Here is a 15497-nt window from a genome sequence, read left to right as displayed (position 1 = left end):
CAATTGGGTTCAGCTTCCCTTTTCCGAGAAAATTTACGACTGCCCCAAATTATTATGTTCATTTTCTACATCAGTACATTTTTGGTTGAATAAATTATACGTATTGGGAAAGTGGAAAACAAAGGGGAAATGTATGCTTAATGAATGAATATGCGGCCGACGTATTACTCCGCAATATTTGTTGTCAGCAAAATCCAAAACACGGGCGAGTGCACATCATTTGTGGAATAGAAAGCTGCCCTAAAGCCACATGCGTGATTATAAGCGATGATGATGCGAAGATACCCTTGATTTCGGCTGTGTATGGCAGTCTTTTACTCGACGGTAATTGTCACATTCAAGTTTTGTACCCTTCTATCTAGTTAAAAACATTTGGCTGTCTGCATGTATTGTAGCTACTGCTACAACAAACAGGAGCGGTTGATAAACCGGGTAAATGCTTTTGCAACCTTGTGCAGCCTTTCTTGTCTGATTTCACCGTTAATTGTAGTTTGTATTCCTTCTATAATTGCAGATCGAAAAGTCCCACTTTTTGCTGCCGCAATGACATTTGCATCTGTCGCTGCATAGAACGAAATCATAAGAGAAGAGGTTATGCTTCTCACTAACAAAATGGAAAACAAGACATCTGGATCGTATGTCAGAAAGAAGCGAAAGTATGGGAAGCTTTCCCTCGACCAGAAAGTTCAAATCATTCGGGCTGCCGAAATGGGCTATTCTCAACGTACTCTTGCCTCCCAGTACAACTGTGGCAAGACTCAGGTTCATTTACTAGTGACTCAAAAGGATCTTTGGCTCTCTAAATGGGAACGGACTCGAAAAGGAGGAGGCTGGGCCAGGGTTCGGGGTGCTCCATCATTATCAGAAATCAACAGTCTGGTGTGGGATTTCTACAAGAAAGCCACTATTCATGAAATTGACATTACTCCGAGTATGCTTTTGGAGAGAGCAAAGCAAGTTGCCCAATCTCTTAACATGAGTAACTTCGATGTTGACTATGAATGGCTAGAAAAGTTTAAGAATGAGTTCAATGTAAATCTCCCTTCACTCTTTGAAGTTGACAGCTCTTCAGGTGATGTCCAAGATGAACCTGCTGATCCTTTGTTATCGGGATATGAAAAATGTGATGTGTATTATATTGGCATTGCAGAACTATATCATCGTACCCTTCCGTGCATAGGACAAAAAAGCCAGGATCATGTAACCACATGCTTTTGTGTTAGTGCCTCTGGAGACAAGGATATTATCGGACTTGTTTTCTGTGAAAACGCTTGTGTGGAGGGAGAATTGTGGAATGTCAATGTACCATGCTTCTCAAGTCCAATGGGACAAGTCACACCTGAAGTTTATCAACATTCACTTGACGTATTCAATGAAAAGATGCATCAATCTAATCGAAAAATTCTATTATATCTGGATGAAAACCAATTTCCATCTAACATAGACAAGACCATGTCTAATATTGAAATTCGACAAAGTCCATGGAATTTTAATGTTCAAGAGGTCATTAATAATTACAGACTTTTATACTGCCTCAGACTAATGACTTCACTCGCAGCCTCTAGTCTTGATCAGTGGAATTCATTAGGGCATAAGGTAAAATCCTTGCCAATGTCAAAAGTAATGAAAATAGTACAATCTGCTTGGAAGCAAGTTTCATCTAAATTAATTGAACTTAGTTTTTTATGCAAGGCAATTGCAACTGAGCGAGATACACAGTGTCAAGAAATCAATAATAAACTATTGGATGAAATCCAGAAGCTAGTAATATTGTTTAAATGTTCCAGCGACAATGTAGACGCCTCCCTTGTGAAGAATGTTTCGACAATTGCAGAAGAAATATTTTGCCACGAATCACCAGAAATTAGTAGCAAGGAAGGTGAAGATGATGAGCAGCCTGTGGATTTAGACCAGGACCATGATATTGTACTTGATGAAGATCAAGACATAGTGCCTCCCATGCCAACAAAAAGTGAAGTGATCCCTACTATAATAAAGTTGGAGATGTTTATCCAGGCAATGTCAGAAAGTGAGAAAAGGCAAGAGGCTTTGAACCTTTTGGACAAGTTAGAAAGAACAGTGCAAGAACTGTTGATATCTGAGCAGGCTGAAGGGAATTTGAACCTTCTTTTGTAATGACCAATAAAAATAAAAATATTTATTGTTCTTTTGTATTTTTTTCTAATCTTCTGTTGAATGAAATAAATTGAACAAAGCAATGCTTATTTCCACAGTGCAACTTATTGTTTCTTTTCTTTCTTCAACAATAGTTCTTTTAATCGAGTATCCATGGAAACTCACCCTTTTAATTTCATCATGGCTCTCCAGGGTAAGCCTCAACTGAAAAAATTGTTCCAAAGAGAATTTGTCCGTACAATTCAGATAGCAAGTGCAGTGTCACTAGCAGTAGCATATGGTTTAAAGAAGCGTATGGATATCCGCATGGAGGAGGTGAAAAAGTATCTATGGTATAAAATGTGCTTGACCATTAGTGGCATAGTCGATTTTAGTTAAAATTTTAAATAATGTAGCTGCTATAACATTCTTGTCCTCCAGGAATTTAGATCATGAAGCAGTCAGAGCAGAGCTCATAGCTAATGGGTATATTATGGCAACTCAGCATGATAAGTGATCAGAATAATATTTATTTTATTATATTAAATTTGAAATATGCTGGACAAATTGGTGAGAGCTACAGTAATTCCAGGTATCTGCAATACAGCATGTGAGCACAAGAGGGAAAACACAATGCAGAACAATAACTTGAATGGATTACTAACAGCTTAAAATTCTTAACGCTTAAGATCATCTGCTTTCTCATTTGTCCAGTCGTACAGAGCCTTTGATTTATCCTTGGGGGGAACACTCCAGAAGAAGCCCAAATCCCGCAGTCGCTCAAATTCTTTCTGGGGGTTTGACTCCCTGTTGGTAAAATAAATAATTAATGGCCAATATGATATATGTTTCACGAATAAAGGAAGGTTCATTGAATATACTTACGCCATGATCTTGTCTCTCCTGTTGCTGTGTTTAACCAGAACTAGATAATAATAGCCAACAGCGGAAATTGCACCACCGAGAGAGGAATAGAGGAAAGTTTTGTTAAGGTGGTCATTGAAATGGCCCCGAAGTTTGGGCTTGGCCAAACGTGCAACTGCGCCAGCAGACATCTGAAATGGAAGATAATAAAGAGTTAACAGGGCTCCAGCTAGAGAAACAAGGTAATTTTGAAAAATTTAATTAATGATACAGTTAGCTCGTACATATACAGTGAGTAGGAATAACAGTAGTTTGACACCAAGGTCGACCGTAGAGGGCTTTGAGGTTATGAAGGGACAGATTCATGGGCCAGTAGATATGAGGTATTGAGTTATATTTAAAGATAATTAAATCTATTGAAAATTTTGAGACATGGAGATAGGCATCTAGATATTAACTATTATCTAAATATTACTGAACAAGTTGAATAGCAACTGCTATACCAGATTACTAAAGACGACACACATCCAATAGAATTTATACATTCAGCAACGCAAAGTGTTGCCGATAAGTAAAAGCGCCATATATACGTGAGTAAGATATTTCAAGAGTCTTACCTTGTAGGTTCAGGAGATAACTCGGCTGAATTACCTTTTAACTGCTTCGGACACTGCAATCTGCAATTTTCTCACGACACGATCCAGAATCAGATCAGCCTAGCAGACGATGTGACCCAACGGAAGAGGGAAGAGGTCAACATGGCAACGTCGCAATTGAGTTGTCGAGAGGAAGAGAACTAGAACTATAAACAGACTAGAACCGCCGTATCAATACGCATAAGACACTAAGCAGAGGTAATTATCTGCAATAAGTTAAAATAAAGCGTTTCTTACTTTACTGTGAAATCTTGCACTTTCGCGGGAAGCAGTGGAGTTAGGACAGCGTTGCCACGTTTAACTGATTTAAAGTATGAGAAATATAGCCACCAACCCCCTTCCCCTTCCTCCTCCCCTCACTTTTGATTATTTGTAAAATTATGTTCAACATATTTTAATTTGGAAAAGAGTTTGCTGTGGATGAAACACTAATCAACCCCCCCCCCCAGAAAAAAATATTATTTTCCCCCTAGAAATCCTTTGAATTTCTTTAATTGCAAAACCAGAACATTGGTCTATTGGCTGCAAAAACATATCGTTCCCACTGCCACCACATTGACGCTTCCCAAGTTGCATTGTGGGTCGTGGAGGGGTTGAAGAAACGCAGCGGTTTTCCAAATATCGTTATTTCTTTTATTATTATGTAAGTAAAGTATGATATTTCGAATATTCTTCATGAATACCTTTCGTTTTTGATTTCTCGCGATTTATTCTAGTCACTATTTTGTGTTAAGTACAGAGAACTTGCATTACAAAGCTTAGATCAGTTGAGGAGGGAAAGATGTTGTTGCATGGCGTAGGCCACAGCACTTGCAAAATAGACGGCAGACTGTGTTTATGTAGCTCATAACATCTTATTTAGATGTATATTTTTTTCAAATTTGATAGAATTTTAACCACATTCTAGAAGTGCATTCAAATCAAACTTTCATCTTTATTCTTCTCTATTCTATTACGTTTCAAAATAAACTTATTTGCCTTTGCCAAGTAAGTTTGGATTAAACTTGTTGGTTGTTTTTATTAATAGTTTATTTTTTACCAATTTTACACTTAGTTATAAATACTTTATTTTTTCTGAGAACATTGATGTTGTTTCCTGTTTTGAATTTGTGGAAGAATGTGTAGGCATGTGCATTTCCAATTTAATTTTTTTCGTCATCTGGTAGTGATGGTTGAAGGCTGTCTTCAGTCATTCATTTCATTTCGGTCAGCTTTTAAGGTTAACTTACCTCGGTCTTAAGTAATAGGTAATTTCATTGATCTGTTACTTTTTAAGTCTTTGATGGAGGTCAATTTATTAGAGCTGTGGAAGTGCATTAATGTTTATACAAAGTTAGCAAGCATCATATTCAATATGTGTCCCTGCTCCTGTGGACTGAGCTATGGGCAACTTCACCCTATAGAAGAAGATGAGGAAGATCGTGCAGGAATGTAACTAAACGACATTTGTTTACACCTGGTCGTCTGTTCTTGACCTATCACAGTTCATTTTCTATGTTCCTGATTAATCTTCCTGCTCTTCTTCTTTAGAGTGAAGATGTCCAAATTTTTATTTAATGCACTCACTCTAATTTATCATCCACAGCAAGTTTTTAACATTTTAAAACTAAATAGACTTTTCTTCTTCTTCTTCTTTTTAAAATAAAATCCGTGAAGTAACAGTGTTTTTATATCTTTTTCACTCTTCCATTTTTATGTTCCAATGTTAAATAGCTTAAATGATAAATGGCTAATTTTTGTCCAACATTCTGCTTGTGAAGGAGGTCGTTTATTTTAAACTTACATATCCAAATGTATTTATTTTTCTGTCTAGGATCCAACTATTTTAAGAAAAAATGTGTGACCAGACGGAGGTGCAATATCTTCCAGGGGAGGTAGTGTGGGTAAAGCTCCGAGCATTGTGGTGGCCGGGACTTGTGCAAGACTATGATGTCTTACCTGAAGAAATCACATGTTCTCTTCGGAAACGACCCATTGCAACTGTTAAGTTTTTCCAGGAAGACAGTTAGTAAGTATTATCTTACAGGTTTCCTGCATAATTTTAAACTAGCCATAATGCTAATCAAATAATTCTTTTATTTTGCAGTGAGTATGTTCATAAATTGGACTTAATTTACCATTACAACTGTAGCAGAAAACATGAATTCATCAAGAAAGGTCTTGGTAAGTACTCTCATAATATATAGGTCTTAACTCCCTATTTTTCATCAGTACACTAATTGAATGAAACCTTGGTATTTCCATAGATCTTTGTCGGAAGAAAACAGCTGATCGGCCTGCTACCATGGACTTTTTCCCCATGGACATTGTAACTGCTGAGGAGTTAACTCATGGTGACCCCAACATTTTGCAAGATGAGGCCTTCAAACCTGAAGAAAAGCCTAAGTACACTTCTCTTTTTGGGAGTGAGAAAAAGAAATTTGGTAAGAAAAAGGGTAAAGAAGATTCACCACTAAAAGACAAAGTAGCTCGTCGTAAAAAATTAACATCCAAATTGCAAGCGATGGGCTGGCTGAGTAGAGGAATAACAGCAAATATTATCTACCCATCTCCTGACATACCGAGAATGGTCACACACCGACGGTTCTTGAACAAAGTTCGAAACCCTGATGCTAAATCTGATTATGAAGTTCGTATAAGGGAACAAAAATGTGAGGATGACCTACAGTTGGAGAAGTCTTATGAATGTGTATTGTGTGGCTACGCGACTGGTCGTTTAAATGTTATAGTCTTACACTTCAACAATACACATTCTCTCAAAACGAAGAATATTTTCCCTACACCAAGCATATTGAAAGGTGGCTCTTTCCGTAATCCTCTTTTGAAATTAAAAACAGAGCACAGAAAATCAGACTCTGGGAAATCAAGCATTCTTCCTAAAAAACGAGCATCATTTAAAAGCAAAGTTGAGAAAGTGAAAGTTGTGGAAAGTGAAGGAGATTCATCAGAAAGTGAAATTGTGAAGCCCGCTCCTGTAAAGAAGGAGAAGGGCAAGCCAGGAAGGAAAAGGAAAATAAAGCCAGAAGAAAAGGATAACACAGAAGTAGTCAAGGAGGTTGTCAAAAAACCTAAAGTCTTAGACTCCTTACTTGCAGATTGGGAAGAAGATGCTGAGCAAGAAGATGACGACTCTGAGAAGAGGCAGGATGATGAAGATGACAATGCAAGTGACGTGAATGCCTCTATCGATGATGACATGGCAAGTGCCAAAGACGAATCATCACTTGCTGAAGATGCTTCATCTGCTTCCAAATTGAAAGAAGTTTTTGAGTTTGACCCAGATGAAGACGACAATATTGACTTTGACCTTACTCCAAATGTGAAAGGTTTTGGTAGGAGGATACCGAGAGTTATTGATAGTTCAAAAGATAAAAAACGGGGAGCTGTCGATAAAAAGGTCAACAAAGGTAAAGGTACCAAGAAGATTGAAGAGGATGAAGACGAATTTGAAACCTTATTGGCTGAAACATCAATGCCTTCTCTTCCCTCTGTTCCCAAAGCGAGCACCTTCTCTTTGGACACTGATGAAGAGCTGAACCCAACATTGGATAAATGTCAGGGTGAAACAAGTTCTAAGTCTATCTTGAAAGAGCAGAATGAAACTGAAGTTACAAAAGAAGAAGAAGGAAAAGAACAGAAGTCAAAAAACTCAGATCCTGAGGTGGATTTGGCTGTGGACTCGGGAAATCCACCTCAGGCTCATGAAGAAAAAATCACAGCCAAGGTTACAGTTGAAACAGTTCCTGAACTGGCCATAACAAGCCCCGAACATAATGAGGACAGATTACTTTCTGGTGATGAATCACTTAAAAATGAAAGCAAGCCTGGTCAATCAACTGGTGGTGGAGATCATACCTATGTTAGCGGAGGTAGCACTCGGAAGAGAAGACGTTCACTCCTTCCTCTTGATAAAGGTGAGAGCAGACTTGATATTATGACCATGCCTGTTGTTATGGATGATGAATTTCCTGTCGAAGAGTCACCTCGAGTGCACAAACAACCAGTTTTACCTCGGGATGCTGGTCAACCAACTCCACGCAGAGTTGGTCGCCCCCCCAAAAGAGGTGGTGGGGCGCGCAGAGGTGGGAAAGGGATGAAAAGCCCTCCTCCTTTAAAAAGTCCAAAGAGTCCTCCTGCCCCTCAGAGCTCCAAGAGCCCATCACATCATTTAAGTTCAAAGAGTCCTCCACCAATTAGAGGCTCAAAGAGCCCTTCGCCTCAAGCTATGAGCCCACCACGTTACCCAGGTCCAAAGAGTCCGCCCGGTGCTCAAGGTGCAAAGAGTCCACAGCCTCATCGAAGCCCAAAGAGCCCAGCTGCAGAACAAACTCCCAAAAGTCCAGAACGAACTCCGAAAAGTCCTTCAAATCGTCAGAGCTCAAAAAGTCCTTCCATCCAGCAGAGTCCCAAGGCACTAGCTTCTATAGTTTCCAAGAGCCCTGTGCGTAGCCCGGACACTCAAGGCCCCAAAAGTCCTCTCCATCAAAGTCCAAAGAGTCCAAGGAGCCCTCAGCCGTACCAATCTCCAAGTCATCAAGGACCAAAAAGTCCTCAGGGATTTCTTAGTCCTAAGAGCCCGCCATTGTCTCCACCTGCTTTATTAAGCCCAAAGAGCCCAAAAGCTTCAGAAATGAAGACAATCAAAAGCCCACCTCAGAGCCCTCTTAGAACAACCACTGATTTACCAAGTCCTCCTGCACTTACCAGCATAAAAAGTACAGTCAAGAGTCCTCAAGTGTCTCCTTCCTCACAGTCTATTGTGGTTTCTACTAATTCACCTATTAAAAGTCCTGCTGGCAAAGTTCTCACTGCTGTGGGCAAAGGGAGTGCCGTCCTGAAAAAAGTTGTCACTTCTAATGCGGTAATTGTGCAGTCCAAGCCTGATTTACAGCCTGAAGCATGCGGTTTAGGAAAAATAATAGCTTCCTCACCTTCATCTACAACTTCTAGCTCATCTGGTACTGTGAAGACAATCAAAGTAGCAGTGTCTGGGACGCCAGGATCATCCCCAATGGTTGTGGGTAAAGTGGGAACTCCTGGAACTCCAGGAACTCGTAAAGTTATGATAGTTAAAGGGAAGGGTGGAACTCAACAAATGCTCCTTCCTACTGAGGCATCCCAGCAACTTCTTAACAATATTGGATCAGGGAAGAAGATTATGGTTATAACCAAAGGAGCATCTGGACAACAGAAGATAATGTTGACCACTCAGCAGCAGAAGCTTTTGACAAGTGGTACCTCATCAGGACAGATTGTCACCTCAAAGGGGACTGTTCTTTCATCAGTTGCAAAACTAGTTTCAACAAAACCCTCTACTTCTAGAGCTAGTGGCATGGAACTAAGTACTGAACCGCCTGCTCTTGTTAAAACTGATAGTAAAAAAACGTACAAGATTATTACATCCCCTCAATCAAAAGGTAATATTTTACTTAATACATCAGGAGGTCAAATTCTTCTCCCTGTAAGCAGCATAGCAGCATCAGGATCTGGAGTAACAACAACTAGTGGATCCAAACAGTTCATTTTACCTGTTGGGGCCAAGAATATGAAATTGTTAAATGCTGTTAGTGGCACTGGTCAGAAAGTTATTCTCCAAATGAAGAGCTCTCCAGCTAAAGTTGGCACTGCTGGTTCAACAAAGACCATTCAGCCAATTGTCCCCAAAACTATGCAATCCATTTCACCCAAGACCATTCAAGCTATCTCGCCTAAAGGTGTTCAGTCCATTACATCTAAGACTGTGCAGCCAATTACGCCCAAGACAGTTCAGCCTATAACACCCAAAGGTAGTCAGCCTGTGAAAGTGACTAAAATTGCAACCATGATACAACCTGTACCACAGTTGACTCCTATTGGAGCTCCGAAGACACCCAGGCCTCAAAAACAAATCAAGACAGTTGTGGCCAAACAAGTTAAGGGTACAGCTTCTCCTAAATCACCCAGAAAGAGTACTGTGCTACCTAAAGCTTCCATAGCTTCATCAAGCTCTTCAACCGTAGTACTACCATCAACAACCCCACTAAAACGCAATAGTGGAATTGTACCAAATCCTACCTTGAAACCCATTGTACCACAAATGAAGATGAGTAAGAAGGTGTCTCTGGCTGCAAAGCCACCTGCTGTGGATTCGATGCCTGGCTCTTCAATGCCAGGAACTGTTCAAGTGGTGTCAGGAAGTGTTCCTGGACTTGAACAAATTCAAACTACACTTGTGCCATCTGTAGAAACAAGTAGCGGAGTGCCACTTCCAACTTCCACTCAGCAAATCGTTGCTGTGCCCACTGAAGATGGAGGTCAGGTGATGTACCTAATTGACAACAATCAATTAGGTTCTCTCATTAATTTAGATGGTGCAAATCCTGGAAATCTTCAGAATATTATTTTAACTTTTGACAATATGGGACAACCTGTGTCAAGTGCAGCCTCAGATTTTACTTTTTCTACTCCTAGCTCAGGTCAAGATATATTGGCTGAAGCACTTGCAAATACACAAGTTCTCCAGTCGGAGACATCTGGGGCAGAGTTGGGTCTTGATACCTCAGGACTACTCTCTTCACATGCTAGTAGTTCTGTGTATCAACCTACTCTCTCACATGGTGTTCTAGAAACATCGCTTACGTTAAATCAGCCCATTATGACACCTTTAGAAGATCTGTCTGCAGTCAGCACACTGCAGCCCCCACCAACATCTGGGGCAGCTGCATGTGTTGATTTACCCTCCACTATCACAGTACCTGACATCACCATATCGACATCATCATACTCTTCTCTTCCTATTCCATCGGCTACTATCCAAAGCACTGTATTCTCTGATGTCCAGCATGTCACTACATTTAGTACAGCAGCACCAACTGATGGGAATGTATTTATTGAAACGCCTTGCACAGAGGGTGAGCCATTCTTATCAACTGATGGTGTCTTTGAACAGTCATCAGAGGGAGCCTCAATGCCTTTGTTAGATGGTTAAGTTTGTAAGACTAAAATCTTGTAATCTTTATGATTACTGACTGACTGGTGCAAGTTAAGTGTAGAGGTGTGCCTCTGATGAATTCAGAGTAGAAGAACTGATCATTGTGGAAGGGAAATCATAATTCTTGGCAGCCGGAGCGGTTAAGATTTATGAGTTTTGGTTTCGCAGATATTTAGTAGTTAATTAGTTTTATACTCTTTCAATGATATGTCATTTAAAACATCTGTTTAAGAAATTAACACATCCTAATTTTTTTCCATATTTCAATAAATTTACTTTCCGTTAGTAGATTATTTTTCCATATTATTGTTGCTTAATTTGTCTTTGACTTTTACAGGAAAGATTTGTTGGTGTATTGTGTTCAATTTTGATTTTCTGAATTTGCTTATAATTTGTATTTTGAGTTTTATGCAAGGGGTTATCAAATAGTCTGCTAATGAAATATTTTCTAGTTTACCCAAAAGGTTGTTTTATTAGTCATTATTGTGTAAGATAATTGTCTTTGTTAAGGGAACAACAGAAAGCAGGCTCTTGATCACTCCGCTATATGACAGGAACAGTTAGGGATATTTTTATAGGATATGGTATGGTAACTCAATGCGATTGAAAATATGTCATGTCTGAGCAGGAAATTTGACAGGCTTGGTACGCTTGAATTCCACTTTTCATTTGTATTTTCAGATTCATATTGAGTAATTGTGACCTTCAGAATTACTGTGGAGTACATTTGATTATGTGGCGATGTGTATTTGAATGGCTTGCCTATGTTACCATGTATATATGTGTACATGTCTGAGGCTTACTCTCATTAAATACTATGAGTTCTTTTCTCCTGAGTTGTGAAAAAAGGTGTTTTATGATTTCATTGGTTGTATTTTTAGCTGTAGTTCTGAAGTTAGGCCTTTTAGGTTTGACTCAACCTAGGTAGAAATCACTTCATCACTAAATATTGGATTGACTTTCTTCACATATTATGTATAATTTGGTTGTTAATTTGCTGAAGTTACATGTGCTGGTGACTACGGGAACAAATGGTGGAAAGGCATTTTTGATTGACAGCTTAAGCCACTATTCTATCATCAAATCTGTGCACATATAGATGATGGTATTATTTCGCGCTAATTTTAAGGTATAAGAAGTTGTCTTTACTTTACTGTTCAGTTTTTTTTACCATCTCTATTTTTTTTAGTAGTTACTTAAAAGCTGTGTCCTGATACTATTTCACAATGTAGTAAGCACTAGGAATTTCTGCTCTCATTGCATTGACTTTTCTTTAATTCCAAATCAAAGAATAGATTTCTTTACAATTCTGAGGAGTTTGTTTGAATTTCATTATGTATCATATTTACATAAATTGTTTGTTCATATTTGTGAAGATGTAAATGTAAATAATATAAATTTGTGCATGTTTGTTGACCTTGTGGTTGATCATCTTAAGGCATTTCAAAGACAAAATGAAATGTTCATGTCTTGTGTGTAACTTTGCTACTAGGAATTGACATGAAAGTAGGCATGTAAATTATGGTGGATTGAACTAAATATCATAACTACATTTCCTGTCTGGACTTTGACCTGCTGTAAGAGGGTTTTTACCTCAAAATGTTTTCTTTCCCCTTGTACAAATTAAATATTGAAGGAAGTTTTGTTTCCTGATCAGTTAATTCTTAAAATGTTTAGCGACCACTACTTGAAGTTTGAAACTTGTCTTAAATAAATAAAGCAGAATTAAAAAAGGTCTTCTTGCCTTGTCCATTGAAGTTTTCATTTGGTGCTAACCTTAGTCCTTCTATAATTTGACAGATTTTGTTTGTTGTACAAACTAAGCACCAGATACTCAATTAAATTTTCTCTCTTTGTACAGATAGGTTGGAAATGTAAATGTGGATTTATAAATAAATGCATATGTATTTTCTTTTAAGTGTTTTCTGTAGTAAATTTTTATTTGTATTGTAGTTGATATACCCAAGTAATAAACTTTGAATCTATGGAAGTATTTTGTCATGTTACTTTCAATCCATCACTCATCTCTGGCAGAGTACCAATTATAAGAACAGCACAAAAAAAATCAAAACTTAATCAATAAGGCTTAGTTTTGTTTCTAAATTTACAAGAGCATATGAAAACATCGTGATCATGTTACATAAAATAATTATGATCTTATTTCAATTTATGGCATATTTTCCAAGCTACGAATTTTTATTTATAGGTTAATAGTTATCACTTAAGCTATTATGATCTTTGCTCAGTCTCTTAAGTACTTCATCATTGGTGTTCTTACATCACATAAACTGCTTTTCTAAAATGCTTTTTTCACTGACCGTCCCTGAACATAAACCTCTTTGATATTTCTTTCGGATCCACAGTACAAAAATTTCTGAAGCTGTTGTAAACTATCTAGTGTTTCAATATGAAGATCAGGATCTGGTACACTCACTAGCAAAGCGTCAAATTCTTTACCCACCGCAAAGTTCCCGACAATGTTATCCATGGCTAGAGCTAGAACAAACAGTTAGAGTTAGCTGCCAAAAGACCACTGTAAAACCACTGAAAGTAAAATGGTGGCCTGGAAAATTTTACCTTTGGCTCCTCCCATCGTGGCAAGGTAAAATACCTCTTGGTAGTTTAATGGTTTATAATTCTTCTTCGAGAATGACACATGAATAGAAGTATCAAGTGCTGCTCGGATGGCATCTAGAATACTAGGACTCGGACCACCGGATACATCTAGAGCAGAAGAACAAATGTTTACAAAATCTTACAAAATATAATAACGACAAAACAACTAAAGGAAAACGATTCGGTGACAGTGCATGACAATGGAATGGTGTTATGCTATGACTCAATTTGAACTGGCTGACGACGAGTACGAGATACAGGGTGGTCCACAGACCCCCTTCCTTTATTTTGCCTATAGTGTGCATGCGTGCGTGCGGGTTTGCCTACCAACGCTCCCTACAGCGCCGTGCGACTATGCGACCCACCAGCACGCCTGCAAGCGGTTCAGTATGAACAACATGAAGGAAGGGGTCTGTGCTGTGGACCTCCCTGCATGCTGCATGCCAGTGAAGTACCTGTTCCGAGTCCGACGGTGACTCCCGCATCCAGGAGCCTGCGCACGTCACACAGACCACTCCGCAAACACGTGTTGGACGTCGGGCAGTGCGCCACGGACGTCCCCCTCTCCGCCAGGACGCGGAGCTCGTCCTCGAGCAGGTGCACGCCGTGAGCCAGGACGGTCTGCGGACAGAGTCAATAGCGGGTGAGATTAACCAAGCCCCGATATGTGATGCGCTGCTGGAGTGTGGCCTGCTGCCGGTGCCGGTGCACGGCCCGTGACCTTGGACTCGCGCTGCTCTTCTCGCGGCTGACTCACTTTGGATGTAAGCAGGCCCGCCCGGTCGTACACTTCTGCGTAGTTGGCGCACTGCTGGTAGAGCCCCCGCACCGCTTCAATCTCACCCATGTTCTCCGAGATGTGGGTCTGCAACAAGAGCCGCGAGTGTCCTCATGAAGCGAAGGGCAAGCAACGAGGGATGAGGGACCTGCCATGCCGAGGACGGAGGACGCAGGACGCCCTCAGGCCCGGCACGTCGCTGTCAGACTAGATGCGGCGAGGATCACACACACTACTATTATCCATCCCGGGGCGAGTATGATAATAAGGCGACTGGAAGTTAATTGTCTCGACTACCGCCAAGAGTGATCGTGGCGGCAAGCCGATAAAAACAAAATCTGCCGATACGAGACGAGATGAGTGCGCGAGGTCTGCGGGGACGTGATCACCACTTACCTGGATGTGTAGGTTCCTGGACCTCGCCAGGTCGGCGAGCTTCTTCATGAGGTCCATGTCGCAGCTGATGGCAAACCGGGGCGTGACGACGGCTTGCACTAGCGGGCTCTGCGACACGGACATGCAAATAATTGTTTATTTTCGGTCCAGCTTGCTAGCCGACCTCCGTTACGTCACCGCCGCACACTCTGCAAGCAGTAGTGGCCACCTGCTGGACGACACCCGCGCTCACCTGCAGCTGCTGCAGCCTGTCCACGAAACTGATGGTGTCGTTGACGGACTGCTCCGTGGTCTCATTGTAGTCGGCCGGGTTGTTGACGTTCATGTTGACCTTGCCGATGAGGGCGCGCTGGCCGGCGCGCACGACGCTCCGCGCCAGCTGCAGCGAGCTCTCGGGGTGGATGGTGGCGAAGTAACAGGCCAGCGTGGTGCCCGCGCTGAGGCAGCGCCGCTGCGCGGGGGAAGGGTGATCAGTAAGACCGCCCAGTGGGAATTCCCTCCTCCTCCAGTTCGGGAAATGGGTTCGATACCGTTTCGACATCCTTTATTTCCATCACGAACCTTCCCCAGGGCCCCGTCCGCCCTCTCACACTTACCACGACGGCCTCGTACACTCGGGCTGCGAAATCCTGGTCCACGTAGCGCGCCTCGAGCGGGAAGGTGTAGGTCTGGAGCCAGTCCAGGAGGGTCTTGTCGTACCCGAGGCCCGCGTTGGGGAACTGGGGGGCGTGGACGTGAGCGTCGACGAAGCCCGGCAGCAGCATCTGGCCGGGGCGCAGCACCACGGGCGAGGACGCCACCCCGAACGACGAGCCGAGCGACACGGCGTCACGGCCGCGAAGAGCCTCCGCGAGGACGATCTGGGGAAGAGTGTCCGGAAGTGAGATTAAGAAGTTATGGCGATTTGCGACAGATGAGCGACCAAGCGCATCCCTCATACTCTTACCCCCGATCAATTTGTACTTTCCCTGTGTCGCATGCGAGCGTGGAAGGCTGGGCTCTCTTATTTCCGTCACAGTCCCAAGCGAGTAGGCAACCCGCTCACACACCTACCTCCTACATGCGGTACTACACTACATAATGTTGTAAAAGGGGGGGGGGG

At 41.3% G+C, this 15497-nt stretch overlaps 3 protein-coding genes across 4 annotated transcripts; 2 read left to right on the top strand and 1 right to left on the bottom strand.

The window, feature by feature from the left end:
- The first annotated feature begins 86 nt into the window (after positions 1–86).
- Positions 87–2225, top strand: LOC113208610 (uncharacterized). Of its 2 annotated transcripts, none has more exons than XM_052264123.1 (2): positions 87–324; positions 515–2225. In XM_052264123.1, the coding sequence occupies exon 2, from the start codon at positions 595–597 to the stop codon at positions 2134–2136; it is 1542 nt and encodes a 513-aa protein (XP_052120083.1). In that variant the 5' UTR covers positions 87–324; positions 515–594; the 3' UTR covers positions 2137–2225. The 2 variants fall into 2 exon arrangements, with proteins under 2 accessions (XP_052120083.1, XP_026281475.1); XM_026425690.2 differs by having other exon boundaries at positions 87–432.
- Positions 2226–4157: 1932 nt separating this feature from the next.
- Positions 4158–12595, top strand: LOC113209086 (proteoglycan 4). The gene is made up of 4 exons (XM_026426432.2): positions 4158–4278; positions 5449–5643; positions 5722–5798; positions 5882–12595. Exons 2-4 carry the CDS (start codon positions 5471–5473, stop codon positions 10600–10602), a joined length of 4971 nt encoding a protein of 1656 aa, XP_026282217.1. The 5' UTR covers positions 4158–4278; positions 5449–5470; the 3' UTR covers positions 10603–12595.
- LOC113209095 (guanine deaminase) lies at positions 12513–15348 on the bottom strand. The gene is made up of 7 exons (XM_052264021.1): positions 14992–15348; positions 14628–14846; positions 14396–14503; positions 13979–14086; positions 13677–13842; positions 13183–13329; positions 12513–13101 (listed from the first exon to the last, which is right to left on the bottom strand). Exons 1-7 carry the CDS (start codon positions 15331–15333, stop codon positions 12902–12904), a joined length of 1290 nt encoding a protein of 429 aa, XP_052119981.1. The 5' UTR covers positions 15334–15348; the 3' UTR covers positions 12513–12901.
- Positions 15349–15497: the final 149 nt, after the last annotated feature.

This window comes from Frankliniella occidentalis, unplaced genomic scaffold (assembly GCF_000697945.3).
Source record: "Frankliniella occidentalis isolate FOCC.00 unplaced genomic scaffold, Focc_3.1 Scaffold16, whole genome shotgun sequence".
Taxonomy (NCBI): domain Eukaryota; kingdom Metazoa; phylum Arthropoda; class Insecta; order Thysanoptera; family Thripidae; genus Frankliniella; species Frankliniella occidentalis.
This window is presented reverse-complemented; position numbering and strand designations above follow the sequence as displayed.